Below are 23,852 nucleotides of genomic sequence, written 5' to 3'. Positions count from 1 at the left end.
GAGTGCCAGCTGGATGATGTAGAGAAGGGTGAGGTGGAGTTAAAAAGATTATCATTTTGGAATTCCCGATGTGGTGCAGAGGGTTAAGGATCTGACTGCAGTGGCTCGGGTTGCTGCAGAGGCAAGGGTTCCATCCCCAGCTGGGAACTTCATATGCCACACATGCAGCCAAAAAACAAACAAAAGACTATTATTTTGCAAGCATCATAGTAAATATTGGCTCAAGCAAAAGTGATCAATGACTTAAATATAGGAGGAGATTTTGATAAGGAGCAGCATAACAACACAGTGTTAATTCACTCAGAGATGGCGAGGGAAAATGTAATTGTACAGCAGCCAAATCAGACACCACCACATCCAGGTGACCAAACTTAAAATCAGCCGAGGGGGAGGTAGACACTGGATGCCTCCTGAGGTGATGCTCTTAGGAGGACACAACATCATTTGTGTAGTTTGCCAGCCAGGAATGCAGAAACTGAATTTAATATTGAGAAAGCATCAGATAAATCCTAAATTTAAAAGAAAATTCAGGAGTTCCTATCATGGTGCAGTGGAAACAAATCTGACTAGGAACCATGAGGTTGTGGGTTTGATCCCTGGGATTGCTCAGTGGGTTAAGGATCCGGCATTGCTGTGAGCTGTGGTGTAGGTCACAGACGCAGCTCGGATCTGGCATTGCTGTGGCTATGGCATAGGCTAACGGCTGTAGCTCCGATTCGACTGCTAGCCTGGGAACCTCCATATGCTGTGGGTGTGGCCCTAAAAAGACAAAAGACCAAAAAAAAAGGAAAAGAAAAAGAAAATTCAAAGAAAGGACTTTATTCTTTTTTTTTTTTTTTTTTTTCCTTTTCTAGGGCCTCTCCCACGGCATATGGAGGTTCCCAGGCTAGGGGTCTAATCAGAGCTGTAGCCACTGGCCTACACCACAGCCACAGCAATGCTGGATCCGAGCCACGTCTGCGACCTACACCACAGCTCACGTTAATGCCGCCAGATCCTAACCCACTGAGCAAGGCCAGGGATCAAACCCGCAACCTCATGGTTCCTAGCCAGTTTCGTTAACCACTGCGCCACGATGGGAACGCCAAGAAGGATTTTATTCTTAAAAAATGTCAATGTCTTAAAAGACAAAGACTATGGAAGCATTCTGGGTTAAAGGAGACTAGAGAGGCAAAACAATGAGAGGCAACACCTGATCCTGAACTGTGTCTTGTACTAGAAGAAAAAAAAAAAGCCGTAAAAGACATTACTGAGTCAATTAACAAAACTGCCATGCAGCTAGATTAAAGCATGGTATCAATGTAGATGTGTGAAGTTGGTAACTATATCTTGGTTACATAAGACAATATTCTTAGGAAATACACATAAAAGTATTATCTTAGTCCAGGCAACTATAACAAAATACCATACGCTGGGTACCTTAAACAAAAGACACTTATTTCTCACAGCTCTGGAGGTTGTGAGGTCCAAGTTCAAGGTATCAACAGATTCACTTTCCAGGTGAGGGCCCAATTCCTGGCTTGCAGATGGCTGCCCTCTCCTGTGTCCTCACACGGTAGAGAGCAAGCTCTGATGTCTCTCCCTCTTTTTATAAAGACACCAATTCCAATCACGGTATCTCAAGACCTGTCCTCTGCCTAATCATTTTCCCAAATCCCCCACCTCCAAATACTATCACATTGGAGGTTAGGACTTCACCTTATGAATTTGGGGGAGAAACATTCAGTCCATAATGTTCTGCCCCTGGACCCCCCCAAATCACGTCCTTCTCATGCGTGAAATACATAAATTCCACCCCGACACCCCCCAAAGTTTTAACTCATTCTAGCATCAACTCTAAAGTCTGAAGTCCAGAGTCTCACCCAAATATTACCTAAACAAGATAAAGAGTGAAACAGCTCATACTGAAGTAAACCTCATACTGCAAACCTACGAAACTGGATAAATTATGTGCTTCCTAAATGCAATGCTGGAGCAGGCACAGGATAAAGATTCTCATTCCAGGGGGAGGTTTTCTTCCTTCCTTTCTTTCTGGAAGGAAGAAAAAAGTGACAGGTTCCAAGAAAGCCCAAACCTAGCAAAGCAAATACCATTAGATCTTAAGGCTTGAGAATAATCCTCTTTGGTTTGATGCTCTGCCTTCTGGGCATGGTACAGGGGTGGGGGTGGGGGGGCGGCATCAGTCCCACATCCATGGCTCTGCCAGGCAGGAATCACTCCCTGAGGGCCCTGGACAGCTGCCATCTGGCCTAGTGAAGTCAAGGCAATGACTGGCCCTCCCGACTTTGAAACCAAGGAGGCCACCCTGATGATTTCTGAATCCCCATTAGGATCATTCTTCCCTTGTCTTGAAGAATAGCACACGTTTGCAGTCAGAGATCTATGGTTTGGTCCTGTAGAATCTAAGTCTGACAGCCTGTCTTCATCTCATCCTGCATCCGTTTCAGTTCACTAGTTTCAGTTCAAATTAGCAGTGTTTCTGCTGGGGTGGCTGATTAGGTCTGTAGTTCACTCCCACACTGATCTCTTTATCAAATGCTCATTAGCCCACCCACTAAGTGTTTTTCGTTTTTTTTTTTTTTTTCAGAACAGTCTTTCTCATTTTTTGAAATATAGATAAGCTAAGAACTTTCCAAATGGTTAATTTCTCTTTTCTTTTTGCTAAACAATTCCTCCTCAATTCATTTCTCTCCTCTCACATTTTACTAAAAGCAGTCATGAGGAACCAAGCCACTCCTTCAACACTTTGTTTTAAAATTGCTCAGCTAATTATCCAATTTCTTCACTAGCAAGTTTGACCTTCCATAAAACATTAGGTTGCGGTTCAGCCAAGTTCTTTGCCACTCGGTAACAAGGAGCAATTTTTCTCCATTGTTCAATAACATGTTATTTCCATCAGGGACTGTACCAGAGTGGCCTTTGTCATCCCTATTTCTGCCAACATCCTGTTCATGATTATTTGTCTTCTCTAAAAAGATAGAAGCTTTCTCTCCAGCTCTCCTCTTTTCTGAGTCCTCACCAGAATGTCCCACTATGTCTGTGTTTCTAGCATGCCCTTCAAAACTCCTCCAGCTTCTACTGGTTCCCCAGTTCCAGAACCACTTCCACATTTTTAGGTACTTGTTACAGCAGCACTCTACTTCTCAGTACCAAAAAATATCTCAGTCTGCTCAGGCTGCTATAACAAAATGCCACAGACTGGGTAGCTTACACAACAGATACTGACATCTCATAGTTCTGGAGGCTGGGAAGTCCCAGGTCAAGGTGCCAGCTGTTTTGATTCCTGTTGAGGGCCCTTCTCCTGGCTTGCAGATGGCCACTTTCTCACTGTGTCCTCACATGGCAGAGGGAGAGGAAGCTCTGGTCTCTCTTCCTTTTTTTTCCCCCCCTGCTTTTTAGGGCCACACCCGTGGCATATGGAAGTTCCCAGGCTAGGGGTCAAAACAGAGCTGCAGCTGCTGGCCACAGCCACAGCTACAGGCATGCAAAATGCAAGCCACGCCTGTGATCTGCAGCACAGCTCACAGCAATGCCAGATCCCTAACCCACCAAGCAAGGATCAAACACACACCCTCATGGATCCTAGTCAGGTTCTTTAACTGCTGAGCCACAAAGGGAACTCCCAGCATTCTTTGTATTAGTCACATTATTGTCTTTTCTGGAGGTTTTTAGGTATTTCCAGCTAAAAAGTTCTGAAAAATGGAGGAAGTTTGGAGGCAATCCATTGAGTGAGCAGAAGATTCTCTGGACTGTACTTCATTCAGTAAATATTTGTTGCACATCTGCTATGTAATGGGCATTATTCTGGGCATATCATCGAACAGAACAGAAGAACAGACAAGAAATGTCTCCTCTCATAGAAGGAGAGCAAGGCAGAAATTGAGATGGGTAGATAAGATGATGGGAGCAAGAAACACGGACTTGGAGGCAGTCACCAGAGCTGGGGAAGAGCCCCAGGCCAACTGGTAGGAGGGCTGCAGCCTGCACAGCAGCCTTGCAGGTCACCTTCTCTTCTCAGGCCTCAGTTATCTCATTTGCAAAATGAAATGAAAAGGCAAGACGCTGGGCTTCACGAGGGCAGGGAGCACGTCTGTTTCTGTTTTGCTGTTGTTGGCAACTGAGTTCTAGCTCTGCTCACAAAGTCTGGCATGGAGTAGGTGATCAGTAACTTGTTCTGGAGTGAATGAATGGCTAGTGGGTCTCAAGAGCCCTTTTCAGCCCTGGGATTTCCGGGACCATTTGGATCACCTCAGAGGCAAGGCTGTCACATCACCTCAGATATCGCGGCCGATTCCATAGGTATTAGAAGGATAATGAGGGAATGTTATGAACAACTTTATGCTAACAAATCCAATAACTTCAAAGAAATGAACACATTTCTTGAAAGATACAGACCACCAAAGCTCAAGAAGTCAAGAAGAAACAAGTAACACAAATAACTATATCTATTAAAGAAATTGAATTTGTAGCTAAAAACCTTTCCACAGGGTAAATCCTAGGCCCAGATGGCTTTACTGGTGAACTCTACCAAGCATTCTAGAAAAAAGTAATACCAGTTCTACACAGACTCTTCCAAAAGATTTTAGGGGAACAATTCTCAATCACTTGACAATGACAGCATTACTCAGATATCAAAAATTCAGACAGACATTAAGAAAAAGGAAAGTTTCAAACCTATATCCCTCATGAGCATAGATGCAAAAATTCCTAGCAAATCACCTCAAAGTGTAGACATTTTACAGTTGAGTGAGATGCTGATGTAAGCACTGGTTGTGGATGGTGGCTGAGCTATTTTGAAATAGGGTGTAAGATCAGATAAGAGGTTATTTCAAAGATAGCTCTTTTCCACCACCTAAATATAGGATTTGAATGTTCCCTCCTAGAGTCGGTTGTTCCCTCACAGCAAGAACTCCATGCTAAAGATTGCTTTTGCCTGGTCCAAACTTTTAGGTCAGGGGGTACAGCCCCAACTCACAGTACACCTTGATTTTTTAAAAATTATTTATTTATTTATTTATTTTTTTAGGGCCATACCTGAGGTATGTGGAAGTTCCCAGGCAAGGGGTTGAATCTGAGCTGTAACTGCCAGCCTACACCACAGCCACAGCAATGCCAGATCCAAGCCATGTCTGCAGCCTACACCACAGCTAACAGCAATGCTGGATCCTTAACCTACTGAGTGAGGCCAGGAATCAAACCTGTGTCTTCCTGGATACTAGTCAGATTGGTTTCCGCTGAGCCACAATGGGAACTTCCTGGCTTTTTTTTTTTTTTTTGTAATTGCAGTGGGAAATGCTTAACATGAGATCTGCCCTCTTAACAAATTTTTCAGTGTGAAATACGGTACTGGTAACTAGAGGCACAGTGTCATAGAACAGATCTCTAGAACTTGTTCATCCTGTAGAGTTGAAACTTTATACCCATTGGCCAGCAACTCTCCATCTCCCCCTCTACCCCAGGCAACCACCATTCAACAGTCTATCTCTATGAAATATTACCCAGCCTCAAAAAAGTAGGAAATTCTACCAAGTCTGACAACATGGATGAACCTGGAGGACATTATACTAAGTGAAATAAACCAGACCCAGAGCAAATACTGCATGGTTCCACTTGCATGAGGTACCTATAATAGTCAAATCATAGAAAAAAATATACACCCTACTTCTGCACTGCACCTTTACTGGCTGTGTGTGTGTGTGTGTGTGTGTGTGTGTGTGTGCGCGCGCACGCGCGTGCGCAAGCGCGCGCACCTGTGTGTTGTCAAGGGGCTGGGTAGGGGCGTCTTTTTCTTTTCAGCTAAACGGAAGCCCTTATGAGGAGAACACTTCATTCTCCCGCTTTTCCCCATACTAGGCAGGGTCTGGTGGGTGCTTATTTGATTGACTGGATGGAATCTAGGTAGCTGGCTGCACACCAGACAGATGGGCTACACAAGGCAAAGAAGATCAGGAGCAGTTCTGACATATTGAAAACCACTTATGACCAGAGCTTTGGAGTAAGAAGGCACCCTGAGTCCAATATCATCAAGTCAAGCTCCTTCTCTGGTTCTGAAAAATATCAGTTACTTGGAAAAACTTAAAGAAAGCTTAGGGGCATGAAAGTACCACCAGCGAACATACCTAGATCCAAATCCACCTTGACTGCTGGGTTTCTGTGCTACCCTGAGCAACTCACTTAAACACTTTGAGCCTTAGTGTCCTTGAGTGAAATGGTGTTTGGTGTCCACAGCTCACAGGATTGTCATGAAGATCAAATATGATAAGACAGATCTTATCATACATAGATAGTAGAAGTATTTAATAAGTGGTACCAGCTGTTATTTCAGGGTAAGTTCCATTAAGTGATCTGGGAGCCCCCGGGGTGAAGTCCAGTCAGCATGCTCTATCACTCTGCTCAGGATGCAGTTTTTCTCTCCCCATCCTGGACAAGGGCATCTGAGGAAGCCAGCCACCAGGTGCTGCTGGGGCTCAGCATCACCTCGCAAACTTTTTTTTTTGTTGTTGTTGTTGTTGTTTTTGTATTTTAAGGGCTGGCATATGGAGGTTCCCAGGCTAGGGGTCCAATTGGAGCTGTAGTCGCCAGCCTACACCACAGCAACGCCAGATCTGAGCTGTGTCTGTGACCTACCCCACAGCTCATAGCAACGGCAGATCCTTAACCCACTGAGCGAGGCCAGGGATCGAAACCTCATGGCTCCTAGTCGGATTTGTTTCCACTGCGCCACTATGGGAACTCCACCTCACAAACCTTCTTACACTTACAAGTCAGAATTGAATTTATTTAAAGACCCAGATTTAGATATACATAGCTTTCCTGTTGAATCTCAAAATAGCACCTGGCCCATACATGCCTAAATAGATCTGCTGAAACTTCACAGTGTGACACTGTCCTCTGTAAAAACCCATCTTCTGGATGAGAAACCACCTCTTTGTTCCCCAGGGCTTTGTCACAGGCCAGATGCATAAAAAAGGCTGTCCTCTGCCTGTGAGGAGGCTGGGAGCTGAACAAACCAACCCAGGCCCAGCTACCGTCAGAAGACAGCTGGTGTCCAGAGGAGTGCTCCATGGGGAAGGGAATGAGCTCCTCGAGGGCACAGCTAGCTGTCCCAACCACAGCCTTTCCTCCAGCGACTCCAGAGTGCTATCTGGGCGTCAGAGTGGGGACTCCGTTTGCTCAGAAACAGACATGAAACAGCTGGGATAGCCGACCAAGACAAAAGAGAAACGAGACAGACCCCCAGCCTCCCAGAGTATCAAGATGAGAAAGGGCAATAATAGAAGAAGGGAGTCAGTCGCAAGTCAGTGTCACCAGGAGCAAGGTCAAGGGGCTGCCCAGGACCAGTGTTAAAGGAACAGGCTGGATGTTTAGTGACACTTACAGAAGGGGAAGAAGGAGAATGGGGAGGGAGGAGTACCCCCCCCCAGCCCCCGCCCCGCCCTAGCAGGACAGGGAAGGGCTTTCTTGACAGTGGACAGTATACCCTGGGAAGTCAGCCACTCCCCTCTCAGGCCTGGCAGAGGGAGCACCGGAAAAAATGCCCTACTCAGGAGAAAACTATGCACCTTCTCAGCACACCCTTCCTCTTTATCAGATGCCGATCCCTAGGGAGCTATTTTGCAGCTCTTTGTAAGGCATAGCTGACTACTAACAGGCTTATTCCCTTTTGCCCCATAGTTTCAATTAAATTCCCTCCTCCTGTCCACCTTAGGGAAAAAACAGTTTCATTCCTGTATTCAAATTTTGACTTGTCCTCTTAACTGGTTATCATGTCTGCGTGGTTCTCTCGCATGAATAGAAGAGACTCTATTTGTATGATAGTCATGAGCATACTTTTTCCTGAAAATTATCCTTTCATTTTCTCCCTTCTGCTGGGCAGCTCCAAAGCAGCCCCAGGCTGGTTGCATCGGGGCTGGGGCACTGGAGACCTGCCTCCCAGAGATATGGGCAGGCACGGCGACCCCTCTGCAGAGGCAGGCCCTCACGCTGCACTGGTAACCACGGCCACCCTTTACCAGCCCTTGCTGCAGTACACGGGCCTCTGAGAGGCATGCCCACACTCAGCAATCTCAGTGGATCCTACAAAGACCCTACATGGTAAATTTTCTGACTTCCTTTACCGATAAGAGACTTGAGTCTCAGAAAGATAAAGCAGTTTGCTCACTTCACTCACATAGGAAGTGCTAAGGGAGAAAATGATTAAGGTCTGTCTCTTAATTCCCAGTCAACTTTACCTTGGCTTAGTTTCTTTTCTTTTATTGAGATATAGTTGATTTAGAATAATGTATAAATTTCAAGTATACAACATAGTGATTCACAATTTTTAAAGGTTATACTCCATTTATTATAAAGTACTGGTTATATTCTCTGTGCTGTACAGTATTCCTTGTAGCTTATTTATTCTATATATATATATGTGTAGTTTGTATCCTTTTTAATGAATATTATTACATTTATAGTTGTACAACGATCATCACAACCCAATTTTATAGCACTTCCATCCCAAACCCCCAGCACATTCCCCCACCCCCCGAACCTGTCTCCTTTGGAAACCACAAGGTTTTCAAAGACTGGGAGTCAGTATTTATACTACAAAGCTACACTGATCAAAACCATATGGTACTGACACAAAGACAGAAATATAGATCAGTGGAACAGGATAGAAAGCCCAGAATTAAACCCACACACCTACATCAACTTATCTATGACAAAGGAGGCAAAGATGTACAGTGGAGAAAAGACAGCCCCTTCAATAAGTGGTGTTGGGAAAACTAGACAGACACATATAAAAGAATGAAATTAGAACACTCCTAACACCATGCACAAAAATAAATTCAAAATGGACTAAAGACCTAAATATAAGACCAGATACTATAAAACTCTTAGAGGAAAACATAGGACAAATTCTCCAACATAAACCAGAGCATTATCTTCTCAGATCCACCTCCTAGAGTAATGACAATAAAAACAAAAATAATCAAATGGGACTTAATTAAACTTCAAGTGTCTGCACAGCAAAGGAAACCCTAAACAAAATGAAAAGACAACCCACAGAATGGGAGAAAATCTTTGCAAATGAATCAACTGACAAGGGATTGATCTCTAAAACTTATAAACACCTTCTACAGCTCAATACCAAAAAAAACACACAACCCCATAAAAAAAATGGGCAGAAAATCTAAACAGACAATTCTCCAGAGAAGACATACAGGTGGCCAAAAAACACATGAAAAGGTGTTCAACATCACTATTAGAGAAATGCAAATCAAAACCACTATGAGTTTGTATCTCTTAATCCCCTACATTTAACTTGCCCCTCCCCCCAGTCCTTCTCCCCACTGGTAACCACTGGTTTGTTTTCTATATTTGTGAGTCTGTTTCCTTTTCATTATAATCACTAGTTTGTTGTTTTTTAGATTCCACATATAAGTGAGATCATATAGTATTTGTCTTTCTCTGTTATACTAATTTCATTTAGCATAAGACCCTCCTAGTTCATTCATGTTGTTGCAAATGGCAGAGTTTCATTGGCTGAGTAGTGTTCCAGTGTGTACACACCCCACACCTTCTTTATCCATTCATCTGTTAATGGACACTTAGGTTGCTTCCATACTTGGCTATTGTAAATAATGCCATGAACACTGAAGTGCACATAACTTTTCAAAGCAGTGCTTTCGTTTTCTTTGGATATATATGCAGGAGAGTAATTTCTGGACATTACAGTTTCAGACTCTTTGAGGACTGAGGTTCAGTTCTTAACTAAACACCTGAAGAGTTGCCGGGGGTGGGGGTGGGGGTGGGGTCGGGCCTCCGGAATCCAGGAGAGTGTGCAGCCTCCCTGCATGCTTCCGCTGTTTTTTTGTTGTTGTTGTTGTCTTTTTTTTTGTCTTTGTTGTTGTTGTTGCTATTTCTTGGGCCGCTCCCGCGGCATATGGAGGTTCCCAGGCTAGGGGTTGAATCGGAGCTGTAGCCACCGGCCTACGCCAGAGCCATAGCAATGCGGGATCCGAGCCGCGTCTGCAACCTACACCACAGCTCACGGCAACGCCGGATCCTTAACCCACTGAGCAAGGGCAGGGACCGAACCCACAACCTCATGGTTCCTAGTCGGATTCGTTAACCACTGCGCCACAACAGGAACTCCTGCTTCCGCTCTTGATTGCAGCTGCCAACTGGCTGGTCTGCAGATCATAGGACCCCTGAGCACACAGAGCTTGCTTTCTCTCTGCATCCATGCTCCTCAGGCTCAAATTGACCGGGATGGCCTGGAGACCCTAACTCCATTCTCCCTCCTCCACTCTCCTCATTGACAATTTCTTTGTTTTTTTTTTGTTTGTTTGTTTGTTTTGTTTTGTTTTTTCAGGGCCGCACCCGAGGCATATGGAGGTTCCCAGGCCAGGGGTCTAATCAGAGCTGCAGCTGCTGGCCTACACCATAGCCACAGCAACACCAGATTCAAGCCATGTCTTCGACCTACACCACACCTCATGGCAACATGGGATCCTTAACCCACTGAACGAGGCCAGGGATCAAACTTGCAACCTCATGCTTCCTAGTCGGATTTTTTTTTGCTGTGCCACAACGGGAACTCCCTCATTGACAATTTCAACCTTTCTTTGCTCAAATCTCCTTTTTGTTAAAATATACTTAAAATATACCATTTTGTCCTTTTTTTTTTTTTTTGGTCTTTTTAGGGCTGCAGCATATGGAGGTTCCCAGGTTAGAGGTCAAATCAGAGCTACAACTGCTGGCCTACAGCACAGCCACAGCAAAGCCAGATCCAAGCCAAGTCTTCGACCTACACCACAGCTCATGGCAATGCAGGATCCTTAACCCATTGAGCAAGGCCAGGGATCGAACCCGCAACCTCGTGGGATACTAGTTGGGTTCGTTAACTGCTGAGCCATGATGGGAACTCTATAACTGTCTTTCCATTGACTTCTAAACATATTCAGTTCTCTCCAACCTAAAAAAGAACAGGAGTTTCCACTGTGGCTCCCCAGTAAGGAACCCAATACGGGTTCGATCCCTGGACTCACTCAGTGGGTTAAGGATCCAGCATTGCTGTGAGCTGTGGTGTAGACTGGCAGCTGCAGTCTCGATTTGACCCCTAACCTGGGAACTTCTATATGCCGCATGTGTGGCCTTAAAAAGAAAAAGGGGGAGAAAAAGAACAGAAATTGGCCCTGGAAGGTCAACTCTCTATAGCTATTGCCCTATTTCTCTCTGCACTTCAGGGTCAGACTTCTTGAAAGAACTTTCAACACTTGCCTTCCTCACTTACTCCTCCCTAAACTCCAGTCTGGCTTCTGGCTTCATCACCCTCCCCTCTACCAGTGGCCTCTGTTTTGCTAAGCAGAGCATGATGCTTTTCAGTCTTCATCTACATGGGTCTCTCAGCAGCACCCAAGCCCCCGCATGGATCCCCTCTCTCCACACTCCCTCTTGTGCTCTCCTCTGGTCCCGCTGTTTCATTGCCACATGGACAATTCACAGTCCTCATCTGCAGCCAAGCCTTTCCACTCAGCTCCAGGCTCATGTGTACAACTGCCTACTTGACCTGTCTTCACAGATACGTAAGAGACAGCTCAGATCAACCATCCCTAGAACCACATTTTTTCTCCCTCCTCCCTGACCCAATGCTGCACAACCCAAAACATCTCCAAGTCCCCCTTCCGGTCTCACTGGCTTCTAGCCGGCCAGTTACACAAGCCAGAACCCCAGGTGCACCTGGGGCCCCTCTCACTTCACCCCTGACACCCAACCCAACACTAGATAGTGCCTGTCGACAGCACATAAAAATAGCCCTGAGATCCGTTCCTTTCTCACAGTCGCTTTCATTTCCACTCGGGTGCAACTGCCAGCGTTCCTAGTCTAGACAATTCCAAGAGCCTCCCAATTGTGTCTCTCCATCCACCGCACCCACTGCACAGATCAGATAAAGCCAATGATGTTTATAAAATGCAAGTCTGGTCATGCCTCTGAGAAGAAAGCAAGGACTGTGGCCTGGCTCCTTCTTACCCCCAGCCTCATCTCTCTACAGCCCCCAGACTCCCACCTCCTCCTAGGTCCTTGCACTCCCTTCCTCCGTGGCCTCCCCCCCAACCCCCGCCCCATTCCATGCTGCCGCCCCTTCTGAAGAGCTCTTCTTCACCCTTCTCACCGCCCTTACTCCTCCTACACAGCAAAGAATGACCTCCTTGCTCTTCCTGGCTGCTCTGTCTAGGGAAAGTTCCCCTTTATGGGCTCTGGTAGCATCATGACCTGCTCCTTTGTGGTTGTCTGTTGGACTGGACTATATCTCTAAGTAACACGAGCACAGGCTGAGTCTGTTTTGCTCCCTATTGTACCCTTCACACCCACCTCCATGCTGCCCACATAACTATCAGAGTAGCTAACATTTCTGTGTAAGTACCAGCTACTAAATGCTTTGTATGGATCTTCTCACATATTCCTCATAACAACCCTGTGAGGAGGTACTATTCTTCTCCCCTCTTTACAGAGGCAGAAGTAACTTATCCATGATCGTTTAGCTAATGAGAGGCAGAGCCAGGTTCCAACTGTAGGCAGGCTACCTGCAGAGTCTCTGTAGTGACCAGTGCACTCTACTCAGCACTGTCCATGTCTGGGTTAAGGAGGGAGGGAAGGAAGGAAGGAGGGGAGCAGGGAGGGAAGGAGATGGGGGAAGAGAGAGGGAGAGAGGGGAGGGAGGGAGGAAAAGGATTGGAGGAGGGAGGGAAGGGAGGGAGGAAGGAGGAAGGGAGGGAAGAGATGGAGGGAGGAAAGTGAGGGAGAGAGGAGAGGAGGGAGGGAGGGAGAGAGGGGAGGAGGGAGGGAGAGAGGGGAGAGTAAATAAACACTTCTGCTGGATATTTCGGTGCTATCTTACACAGAAGTAGAAGTCAGGCTTTAACGCTCCCTGAGGAGCCCTCCAGCTCCAGGTGTCTGTGACTGGGGCAAGTGAAGGGAGAGGAGAAAGAAGGAAAACCTCATCCCAACCCCAAGCCTGATGTTCTACATTTGCCCAGATCTGAGCAGCCATGAAGCTCCAGCCTGGTCTCCCTCTCTAGCACAGGGCAAGCCCAGACCCCACCCCCACCCCACCTGCCTGTCCGAATGCCCCTCATTTTCTGAGCATCTCTGTCCTGCCAGTCCCACTGTTTGGACGTCTCCCTATTACTATTTCTCTAGATTCTGCCCATGTTTCAAAGTCTAGTTCCCTTGCTTCAGAGAGTCCTGTGCTGACCAATCTCTTTCTTTTAACCTATCCTCTGATCATTTATCCTAAAAGTAATGTAAAAACCCCAGATACAAGGTTGGACAAAGACAGTAGAAGCACTTAGAGGCTACCGGAGGATATTACAGTGTGAAAATGACACCACCATTAAATAATAATGAAAGTGTTAGAAAAGAAAACAAGATGGTGGCCGCTTGCAAAGAAGTTAAATCCCTCAGAAAAGATTCCTATGATTCTAGGCCTCAAACAGAAAGCAGGCCATGCAGAAGCAGCTCCTGCCCAGCTGCTGGGTTCCTGAAGGCCAGGAAGACAAACATCGGTGGGTGGTGGTGGTGGTGGTGAAGACCAGGCAGGAAAGAGATCACTCAGACAGAGAAACGGAAGTGAGGGCCTGGCGGGGGTGGGGCACGCATGTTCTCCTGGTGCTAAGAGCTGAAACAGCCTAGGGCCCATAGAAAGGGCACGGAGCCTAAGCACTGACACAGACGCACCCAAGGCTTACAGGAATACTCAGAAAAAAAGACAAACGTCAATGGTGGTGAAGGGCATGGGCTTATAGCCCTATCCTGCTATTTTTGATATATGAATGAATTCAGTTTTTTCCACTAATTAAATCTATTAACAGAACTTTGTGGCAAGAGTTATTTCTCAAGTTCCCCTTTGTGCTGAGAAACCAGCATATGCTACCTGAAAATACTTCAGGAAATTAATTGTCTAAGAGTATGCATGAGGTAATACCTGAATTCTAATGCCGTATTACATGTAGGCACATAGTGATGCTATCTTATAGTATTTGCATTACATTTTAAAGCTATAAAGCATGACTGTATTCATGGCTTCATTTACTTTTCACGACACTCCTCTGTCCTGGCTATTCTCTGCTCTGCTGTCCCTCAGGCAACACTCTGGATGTGACCTTGTGGCCACAGGGACAGCAGAACTTGGCTTTCTCTGGGCACTGGACACCTCCATTAATGCAGACTCATGCCACCGAGGCTTTCCCATGACCACGGCACCAGGGTGGGTCATGGAATCACTGTCTCCAACTGAGGAATCCAAGACTCAGGAAAGTGCATGGGATGTAATTAAGCTGATGGCTCGGATGCATTCCTAGGAAATACTTTCTACTTCACACTCAGTGGATTTTCTCACATATCCCTCACAACAACCCAGTGAGGAGGTATTATTATTCTCCCCTCTCTCTGAGACAGAAGTAACTTCACGATCATTTAGCTACCGAGAGGCAGGGTCTCTGCATTCACTCTACCCAGCATTGTCCATGTCTGTGGCAGGAAACTTCTCTCGCTGAGTGTCTGCACAGAAGAAACTTTACCTGAGAGTTCATCAGACGAATGGTGGTCTTCGTGCCCACATCTTGTTGGAAGTTGGCGGTGGGCGCCCCATTAAACCTCAGGACCGCCTCATGATCATCTAGAAACCACAAGGAAAGAGAACACAGGTGATGAGCATCAGTGGGGCATAGAGGGAGAAGTTCTGGCGGGAGGGAGGGCGGGGCAAGAGAATTCTACTTGCCAGTCTTTGTCGCGTCAGGGCACCCAGAGGAAATGACCAGTCTGTATGGGGCAGTCAAGAAAAGTTCACAGACAGAGATGACCACCTGTCTGCTCAACCATGGCAAAGGCTAAAGAGGACCACCTGGTGGTATTCCTGAAATGCATTCATTGATGCCAGTGTGTCCAGGCACAGGAAAAACAGGCACAGGGCCAGTGCTCTGCTTCTAGTAGAAACACTCTTCCAGTTACCAGAGGAGAAAACCATATATATTCTCTCAATATTACCAGTAGGTCACACTTCTATCCCTGTCAGAACAATGAAGTTACCAATAAGCTTGGTCTATCCCACAGTGCAAAGCACCCCATAGCACTCTGCAAAGCTCGCGGTGCTTGGCCAATGGGAGGGACTCACTGTGGCATCTGAGACAACTCCCCATGTGTTCCATTTAGGAACCTGAGGCCCAGGAAGGGTCACAGACCTGGGTGCTGGTGATGGAATGAGAGGCCATAGAACTAAACTAAACCCCATGTTTTCTATTTTAAAAAAACCCCACAAAACTGGAGTTCCCATCCTGGCTCAGCAGTAATGAACCCAGCTAGTATCCATGAGGCTGTGGGTTCAATCCCTGCCTCGCTCAGTGGATTAAGGATCCAGTGTTGCCATGAGCTGTGGTGTAGGTCATAGATGCATTGCTGTGGTTGTGGCTGTGGCTGGCAGCTACAGTTTCGATTTGACCCCTGTCCTGGGAGTTTCCATATGCCTCAGGTGCAGCTGTAAAAAAAAGCAAGCAAACAAACAACGACAACAACAACAACAAACCTCTTTGTCAGAAACAATGACTTAAGTCCAGCCAAGATCAAACACACCATCTTTTTTCAAAATCTACTCACTCCCCAGCTCTTGGTCCTTATCCTTGTAGCTGTTCAAGCAGAGTTTGGAAGACTTGGAGGTGATTCTCTGCCCAACAGTGACCAATCTGATGAGAGAGGGAAGCAATGACTTCTAAGATCCATCCTAACCCTGAAGCCCTGTGATCCTATGAGAGCTCATCTCAAGCTCTTTGATCAAATAAGCTTTGGCTCAGGGCTGAAATCTGCACAAAATCGGTAGGTCAGCCCAATCCTCTGTTGTTCTAGTTCTCTCTGTGTGGGTTTGTTCTTCAGGCACAAAGGTGGCATCAGGGGAAGGGTAGGGGTGGATTTTGGCCCAATATAAGAGGACCTAAAAGGAGACTCCCCACAGAAGTAAGGAGGAAAGCCCTCCCTTTATCTCAATTCTAATGTATATCCAAAACCTCAGGAATCTAGACATCTGATTCACAAAAACAACCCTGTCCTCAATCCTAGGACAAAATTTTATCAAGATAGTTTGAAAGTTACATGAGACGTGCATAGTTCAAACACTATCAGATTACAGGACAGGCACACAGAACGGCAAATAGAGCTGGAAGTATATCTTTACACAACTCAGATTGCAAAAGTTTTATTGGAATTAGGTTTTTCAAAAGTGACCATGAATCATAAATGAATCAGAAATGATTCATTAGCAGTTTCACTTAGGAGTTTCTGCTGTAGTGCAGAGGGTTAGGAATCTGACCACAGTGGCTCAGGTTGCTGTGGAGGTGTAGGTTCTATCCCCAGCCCAGCTCAGGGGTTAAAGGATCCAGCATTGCTGCAGCTGGGGTGTGGGTCACAGATGCAGCTGGGATTCAATCCCTAGCCCAGGAACTTCCATATGCCATGGATGCATATAAAAAGAAAAGAAACTCACTTAGCCGATGTTCCCATTTAACAGGTGAATAAATGATCAATCTGAGCATCTTAATAGAAAAGAAAGATAAGGAGTTCCCTGGTGGCTCAGTGAGTTAAGGACTGGCATTGTCACCACTGTCAGGTCACTGCTCTGGCATAGGTTTGATCACTGGGCCAGAAACTTCTGCATGGAGTGGTTGTGGTCAAAATAAGAAAAGAAAAGCGTGACAAGCTCCACATTTGATCTTAGCCAAAAGACCAAGAGACAATGACAAGCTCAAATGGAGTAACTGAAAGTAGGAAAAAAGAACTATTTACAAAGTTGTAAGTAGAGTTTAACAAGGTAGAACTCACCAAGGATTGGGACAGTACCCTGGAGTTGGCTCCAGCAGGAAAGCAGTCCCACCTCTACACTTGACACAGCAGGGGGAGCGGAGACCCGAGTGGACGAAGGCCACCCTGGCACGAACCACAGCCTTTAGGAGGATGCAGCTCTAAGAGGGAATCAACACCCCAACCTCTCTTTCTCCTCCCTCTGACTTCCAGGCCTAGAAGGGAAAGGGAGTGAGTAGGGCTCAGGAACAGAGAGGGCTGCTTGAAAAGGGCTGAAACTTTTAGTCAAGGGAGAGAAGCAGCCTGTGGTTACCTGGCAAAGAGAGGGGGGGGTGGGGGGGGCCACAGGCACCCCAGCCTCACTCTCCATCTTCTTCTTCTCAGTGTTATACCATGCTTCTTCTTTTTTATTTTATTTTATTTTTTTTGTACCAGTGCTTCTATTGTCTGGTCCCAAATAAAAGCCAGAGGGCAAGGACACCCAGGTGACACAGTCCAGATTTCAAATTCCTGGGCACAGAGTTGAAGAGTGGATTTAGGGGGGCAGGTGAAGAACACCCCGCATAGGAGACTTAGGATGGGTCCTTGGTATTGACCACGAGAAAGGAGAATGATTTTGTTCCTTCAGTAAATACTGAAAAAGCACCTACTCTCTGCCAGGCACAGTTCTAGGAGTTGGAAACAATGGTTGTGAGCGAGAAAAACAGAGTCCTTGCCCCTCAAGACCTCAAAACATACTGCAAGGAGAGAGGCAATAAATAAGCACAACCACCTATATTCAAGATAATTATAGATTGTGATTATCACCATAGCACAAAATAATAACCTATAATGGAAAAGAATCTGAAAAAGAATACATTACACACACACACACACACACACACACACACATAACTGAATCACTTTACTATACACCTGAAACAGTGTAAATCAACTATACTTCATTAAAAAAAATCTTTTTAAATACCGTGGCACAAATAAATTGAGCTGTGTAACAGAGACCCCAAAGGAATCTCCTTTAAAAAGAGGAATGATTCCGGGGCTGCCTCTGAGCTGAGACCCACGGGGCCTGGGAGGGCCCAGAAAAGTAAATGCTAGCCAGAAGATGCAGCAGTGTCAAGACCCCAAGGAGGGTAAGGATTTGGCTGCACACAAGTGAGAGAAAGGAAAATAAAAGATGTAATGAAATAAGTTGGCAGAAAGCAGATCATATAGTCTATGGAGGCCAGGTATGAAATTGGGATTTTATTCTAAAGATTTTCAAAAAATCAAAGAAGAAAACTTTAAAACAGGTCATCAAATTTGGGCTCATAAGGAGAGGGGACAGGATCCTTGTTTACCAAGCTTCCCTTGCTATCGCTACTGAAAACTAAAAAAAATTTCAAACTCAAAGAGGTCTCTAGCAAAACACCAGGAAAAATCCCCAACAACTGGGATCCCGTCAACAAGCCTTGTAAGGGAGAAGGCTGTAGAAAACAGGGCCCTTCCACTTAGAATTGGAAAGCAGAAAAAGAGGCAAATTAGAAAAGGAAGAACTAAATCACACGATATGACAGCATGCCTAGAAAATTCAATAGAATCAGCTCGTTAACATAATCATAAACACATCAAAATCTACTGCCTCCAGGTGTAACTCTAAATAGCTAGTAATTATGGTGCAAGAAATTTTATCCCTTTTTGAACCAGATATGTTTTATATTTTCTGATTAGATTAATGGATCATATAACATATCATTTCAGATATGTTTTATATTTTCTGATTAGATTAATGGATCATATAACCATTTATAGAAGACTACATTCTGATTCTGGTTAGGAAAACTAGATATGCTACAGCTCAGGGCTGGCAAACTATGGCTTGCAGGCCAAATCTGACCTGTCCCACGCTTGCAGATAAAGTTTTATTGGAACATAGCCAAGTACATTCATTTACTACTGTCTATGGCTGATTTTGCACCAGAATAGGAGAGTTGCATTATTGTGAAAGACACTATTATGTCCTCCGAGCCAAAAATATTCACCATCTGGCCCTTTATGGGAAGTTTGCTGACCCCTGTATCAATCAACCATGCTCTCTAAGCTACTCAATCCAAGGGTGTCTTCCCAGCTCTCCTCTGCCTAAAAACTCCATCTGCCCCCAAATATGCCCAAACTCCATCCCCCATTGCTTTCCATCATATGGTACCACCCACTTCTCTTTCAGCCCTTCTCATTCATTGGACCTTCTGAATTTTATTTTTTGCTCGTCCTTCTTCTTCCCTGTCCTTCAAATGTACATTTTTTCCCAGTTTTCTCATTAGTCCTCTTTCCTGGGCTACAACGCTCTCCTTGATACAATGACTTCTCAATCCAATCTCCCACCCTGACCCTTTCCTGGAAGCCAATGCCCAATCGCACAGATATCTGGCCAGGGAATTCGGCAAACACCTCAGGCTCAGCACGCCTGAGAGGAAGTCTGTCCTGCTGCAGAAGCAGGCTCCCCTGTGACAGGACATAGCCTGTTGGCAGGCCAGAGACCCTGGCTCCTGCCTCTCACTCAAGGTCCTTTCCAGTTAAAACCAAGTCCTGTCTCTTCTACCTCATGATGCCTCTCAGATCAGACCATTGCTCAACAGGCCTGGCCCCTCTCACTTGCATGTGGCAACAGCCTAACAGCAGAGAGACTATACAGCAGTCCCCATAGAGAAGTGGACTCGGAGAAATTAGAAATCTCTACAAAACACACATATCCCATCACTTGCTTACTCAAGAGCATTCTAGGGCTCTCCATGGCTTAAAGAACAAAATCCAAACTCTTCATCATGACCGACCGTCAATGTTCTCTTAAGAACTGATCCCCGGCTACCTTTCTGACCTTATTCCTCAGCCCTCTTCCCCCTACGGGGCCCCACCTCCCAGCCGAATAGGATTATTCATGATGCTTAAACATACTCTGCACTTATTCCCCATGCAGCCTCTGCCGCATCTCAGAATACGCTTCTCCTTTCTTCTAGGTGAGCAAGTCAGCAAGAATACCAAGGGATTATTTTAACCTGGCAAGGGTTTCATCCATTATTATAAAGTTGCAGTTGCCATGAGAAGCAAGAGCAGAAGTTAGGCTAAGCGTGGGGGCCTTGGAGTCAAACACCCCAGTTTCAAGCCCCAGTCTGCTATTACCCAGTTGTGTCACCTCTCTGAGCATCACCACTTAGCTCATCAGTAAAATGGGAACAATAATCATACGACCTCATAGGATTACTGGAAGGATGAAAAGAGCAAGACTTGTCAGGAACACAGCAAGTGCACAACAACTGTTACTCCTATGAGTTATAGAATTTTTAAAATGTTATTGCTTGACATAAATATTCAAACAAATCTGAGATACTTTATACATATACATATCAAAATCAAGTGACAATGACTCTGCCCACCACTGGCTGGTTTGTGGGACCTCTGGAGACATAGCACATTATTATAAACCCTCTGGTAAACAATTTTGTAATGGACCAGGAAAAAAAAAAAAAAAACGAGCCTTAAAACCTGTCTTTCTTTGGTCTTCGAGCCCCTATCCTAGATCCTGAGGATATTTCCCCTTTGGGTGTCAGCAGCAGTCACTTAAGTTACCTTCACAAAAACTTCATTGGCAGTGTTATTTATAAGAGCAAACAATTTGAAACCATCTGATATGTTCAACAGCTGGGAACAAGCTAGGCAAATTCCAGGTGTGGTGGGAAGGCTTTGTGTCTGGCAAGCTCGGAGGCCTTTAACAAAGGGCCTTTCCTTTCACTTTCTTCTTTATAGTCTAAGTTCCTTTTTGGCATTGTTGACGAATCCACGAATGAATAAAAGAATACATGAATGAATTTCTGAAAGTTATCTGCTAGACTTTAAGAAATACCCTATAAAAGGAAGGTAAAAGAAACACCTTATAAAAGGAAGAACATTTGAAGTCTAGCATGCAATTTTCATTAGCTCTCAGGATCAAAGTGCTTCTGTGGAAACATATACTTGAAATTATAACTGCGGTCTATAGAAAAGACTACTTTAATTAATGTTTGGATAAATGGCTCCAAAGTTTTATGATGTGCCCACAAATAAAGATTATAGTTCCAGTTCGTGGAAGTAGTAGGCTCTGCCTGAAACTTCAACACAATCCCCGCCAGGCAGACAGGGATGACTCGAAGAAAGGGATCAGCTAACACCTGGAATATTCTAAACACTCCCATTAAAGAGCAAACATGGGGAAGAAAGAAAGACATTTCACTCCATTATGGATGAACAAAGCCCAATTATATTCTGTTTCCAGAAAACGAAGTCCAAAAGAAACCAAAAAAGCAAAAGCAGAAGTTGGGGTGGGGCTGGTTATCTTGGCAGCTTTTATTCCAAAGTGTTGCCTATTGGGGACATATAAAATGTGATCTCACCACTTCTTTCTGCTCTAGAGGATCCAATTTGGGACTACTTTTCTTCTTTTGAGAGCCTGTGCTTGGTTTCAGACCATTTTTCCTGGCAGTCACACGAAGGAAATAAAAAAGGAGACATATGACCTCACCTGCTCCAGCACCTTCCAGAGCCTGACAGAAGAGCGAGGCTTCCTGTGCTTTGCTTTCTTTAGCCTGATTCATTTCACACTAATGGAAAACACATTCTCTCAAAATACGGGAAATCCTTCAGGAGACTTAAGCAAATCCATAGCACTGTGTGGTATACATGTTTATCAATCTGGATAAACTTCCAGTATTTTTAATTGATTTTTTAAGTTTATTTTTTGAATTGAAGTACAGTTGATTCACAGTGTTGTGTTAGTTTCAGGTGTACAGCACAGTGATGCAGATAAACTGAATTACTTTTAAAAAATGGAATCACTTTTTCCAGTTCTTTTCCCAGATAGGTTATTACGAAGCATTGAATACAGTTCCCTGTGCTGCACAATAGGTCCTTGTTGATTACCTATTTTCAACATAGTAGTGTGTATCTGTTAATCCTAAATGCCTAATTTATCCCTAATATATCTATCTCTATTAACTGCGAAGGATTTCAGAGTTCCTGTCATGGCGCAGTGGAAAGGAATCCAACTAGGAACCATGGTTACGGGTTCGATCCCTGGCCTCGCTCAGTGGGTTAAGGATCTGGTGTTGCCATGAGCTGTGGTGTAGGTCGCAGACGTGGCTGGGATCCTGTGTTGCTGTGGCTGTGGTGTGGGCTGGCAGCTGTAGCTCAGATTCGACCCCTAGCCTGGGAACCTCTAAATGCTGTAGGTATGGCCCTAAGAAGAAAAAAAGAAAGAAAAAAAAAAAAAAAAAAAGCAGAAACTGTGAAGGATTTCAAGAAAAGCAAATTGAGGAGTTCCTGTCACGGCTCAGCGGTAACGAACCTGACTAGTATCTATGAGGATGTGGGTTTGATCCTTGGCCTCGCTCAGTGGGTTAAAGAGCCGGCATTTCTGTGAGCTGTGGTGTAGGTCAAAGACACTGCCCAAATCCTGCGTAGTTGTGGCTGTGGTGTAGGCTGGTAGCTGCAGCTCAGATTCGACCCTCGGCCTGGGAACTTCCATATGCTGTGAGTGTGACCCTTAAAAAAAAAAAAAAAAAAAAAAAAAAAAAAAAAAAAAAAAGACAAGAAGAAAAGAAAAGCAAACTGATATATTCTGACTATTGATTTTTAACCTTTTGGGGGGGTCACGGCCCCCTCTGAGAAGCAACTGAAAGCTGTGGACTCTATCTTTGGAAAAAAGCAGACTGATTACACATATACACACACATCAAACACACGCCTAATCAGCCCTACTTTTGCACATGATTTTAGGGATTCATGAACCTCCTGAAGTTGGTCTACACTTCCCCGTTTTCAAAAAGAAAAACCAAAAATTACCCAGGTATTGGAGGCCAAAAGAAACAGTTAGTTGCTAATTAATCAGTAGATGTACAGAACTTCAAGACCCGAAGCTAAAGTAGAGACCTATGCTTTAAATATCTTTAAATACCAGTGTAGACTTTTGCTTATTGAGAGCAGTGGAACTTTCTTTTTAAATAAAGTCTTCTGTACAACACCTGGGTTTAAGACAGACAAGAATAAAGCTGTTCTAATTGATCAAGATGCTAGAAGTCTGGCTCCTCATTCTCTCAGTGGTCCCCATGGCACCTCTGACTCTTGAAGGACAGCTGAAAACACTGATCCAGGCCCAATCTGCCCATCCCATGGAGCCACACCCCCAGTCCCCTGGGCTCTGGCTGCTCAGATAACCGTCGTAACACCCCAGAACCCACCTATTTCTCGACCCAGTTGGGAGGACTTGAGAGATCCCGCTGATGAGACGACAGCACACCTGCCCCACGGCCCGGCCTTGGTCCTGATGTTCTCCTTTGGCAGGTAACCCTCCCATTCAGAGGTATTGAAGGGAAAATCTGTGGCTTCTACCATGGAAACGTTCACGTTGTCCCGGAGGTGGCAAAGCAGGGCCTCAGCACTGTACTTAACACCGGGCCCTGGCCCCTTGTAGGACACTTTATACTTGTTCATGCTCAGGTAATTCTTCCAGATCTTTTGCAGCCTAGGGATAAGGTTTTTGGAAGAGCTGTCCTTGTTCCACACCTGGAAGCTGGCCTCTGGCTTGGCCTTGGCTGGGCTACTGGGACTGCCGAGGGCCTGGCTGCCTCTTTGGGCGTTCTGGGTGCCGCTGGAGGATGCAGACTGGGAGCCAGACCCTGGAGTCAGTTTCTCCAGACTCCTCAGCACCTGGAGCTCCTTGGTTTGCAATTTAAGGGATTCATAGTAACTCCCTTTCTTCTTTTCCTTCCACACACAAATGATCGCAAACAGGAGAAAGACCAGCAGGCAGCAGCTGAATTTTTTCTTCAAGCTGGTGTGAATCATAATGAAAGATGTGTTCAAGGAAACCACTCTGTCCTGAGCAGAAAAGCAGGCCTGAAACAAGAGTGAGACAAGGCAAAAAAAAAAAAAAAAAGATATAAAGAAAATCTGAAAGTAATGATGGACTGAGCAATGGCTTTAGAGTGACAAGCATTGAATTCTAGCCCAGA

General features: G+C 45.1%; 1 protein-coding gene across 50 annotated transcripts in view; it reads right to left on the bottom strand.

The window, feature by feature from the left end:
* Positions 1-23,852, bottom strand: part of ST6GAL1 (ST6 beta-galactoside alpha-2,6-sialyltransferase 1) — a 164,760-nt gene that overhangs the window by 15,698 nt on the left and 125,210 nt on the right. For all 50 annotated transcript variants that reach the window (XM_084990674.1, XM_084990673.1, XM_084990669.1 and 47 more), the window contains 2 exons: positions 23,079-23,736; positions 14,568-14,665 (listed from right to left, as the gene is read on the bottom strand). In XM_084990674.1, coding sequence (XP_084846800.1) covers positions 14,568-14,665; positions 23,079-23,685 — 705 coding nt within the window. In that variant the 5' untranslated portion in view covers positions 23,686-23,736. The remainder of the gene's footprint in view (positions 1-14,567; positions 14,666-23,078; positions 23,737-23,852) is intronic.

This window comes from Sus scrofa, chromosome 13, assembly GCF_054392235.1.
Source record: "Sus scrofa isolate SSC_HxYL_T2T_F1_AM1 chromosome 13, Sscrofa_HxYL_maternal_Yorkshire_Landrace_v2.0, whole genome shotgun sequence".
In the NCBI taxonomy this organism is placed as follows: domain Eukaryota; kingdom Metazoa; phylum Chordata; class Mammalia; order Artiodactyla; family Suidae; genus Sus; species Sus scrofa.
The sequence above is the reverse complement of the archived record's forward strand: the minus strand, read 5'-3'. Positions and strand labels throughout refer to the sequence as shown.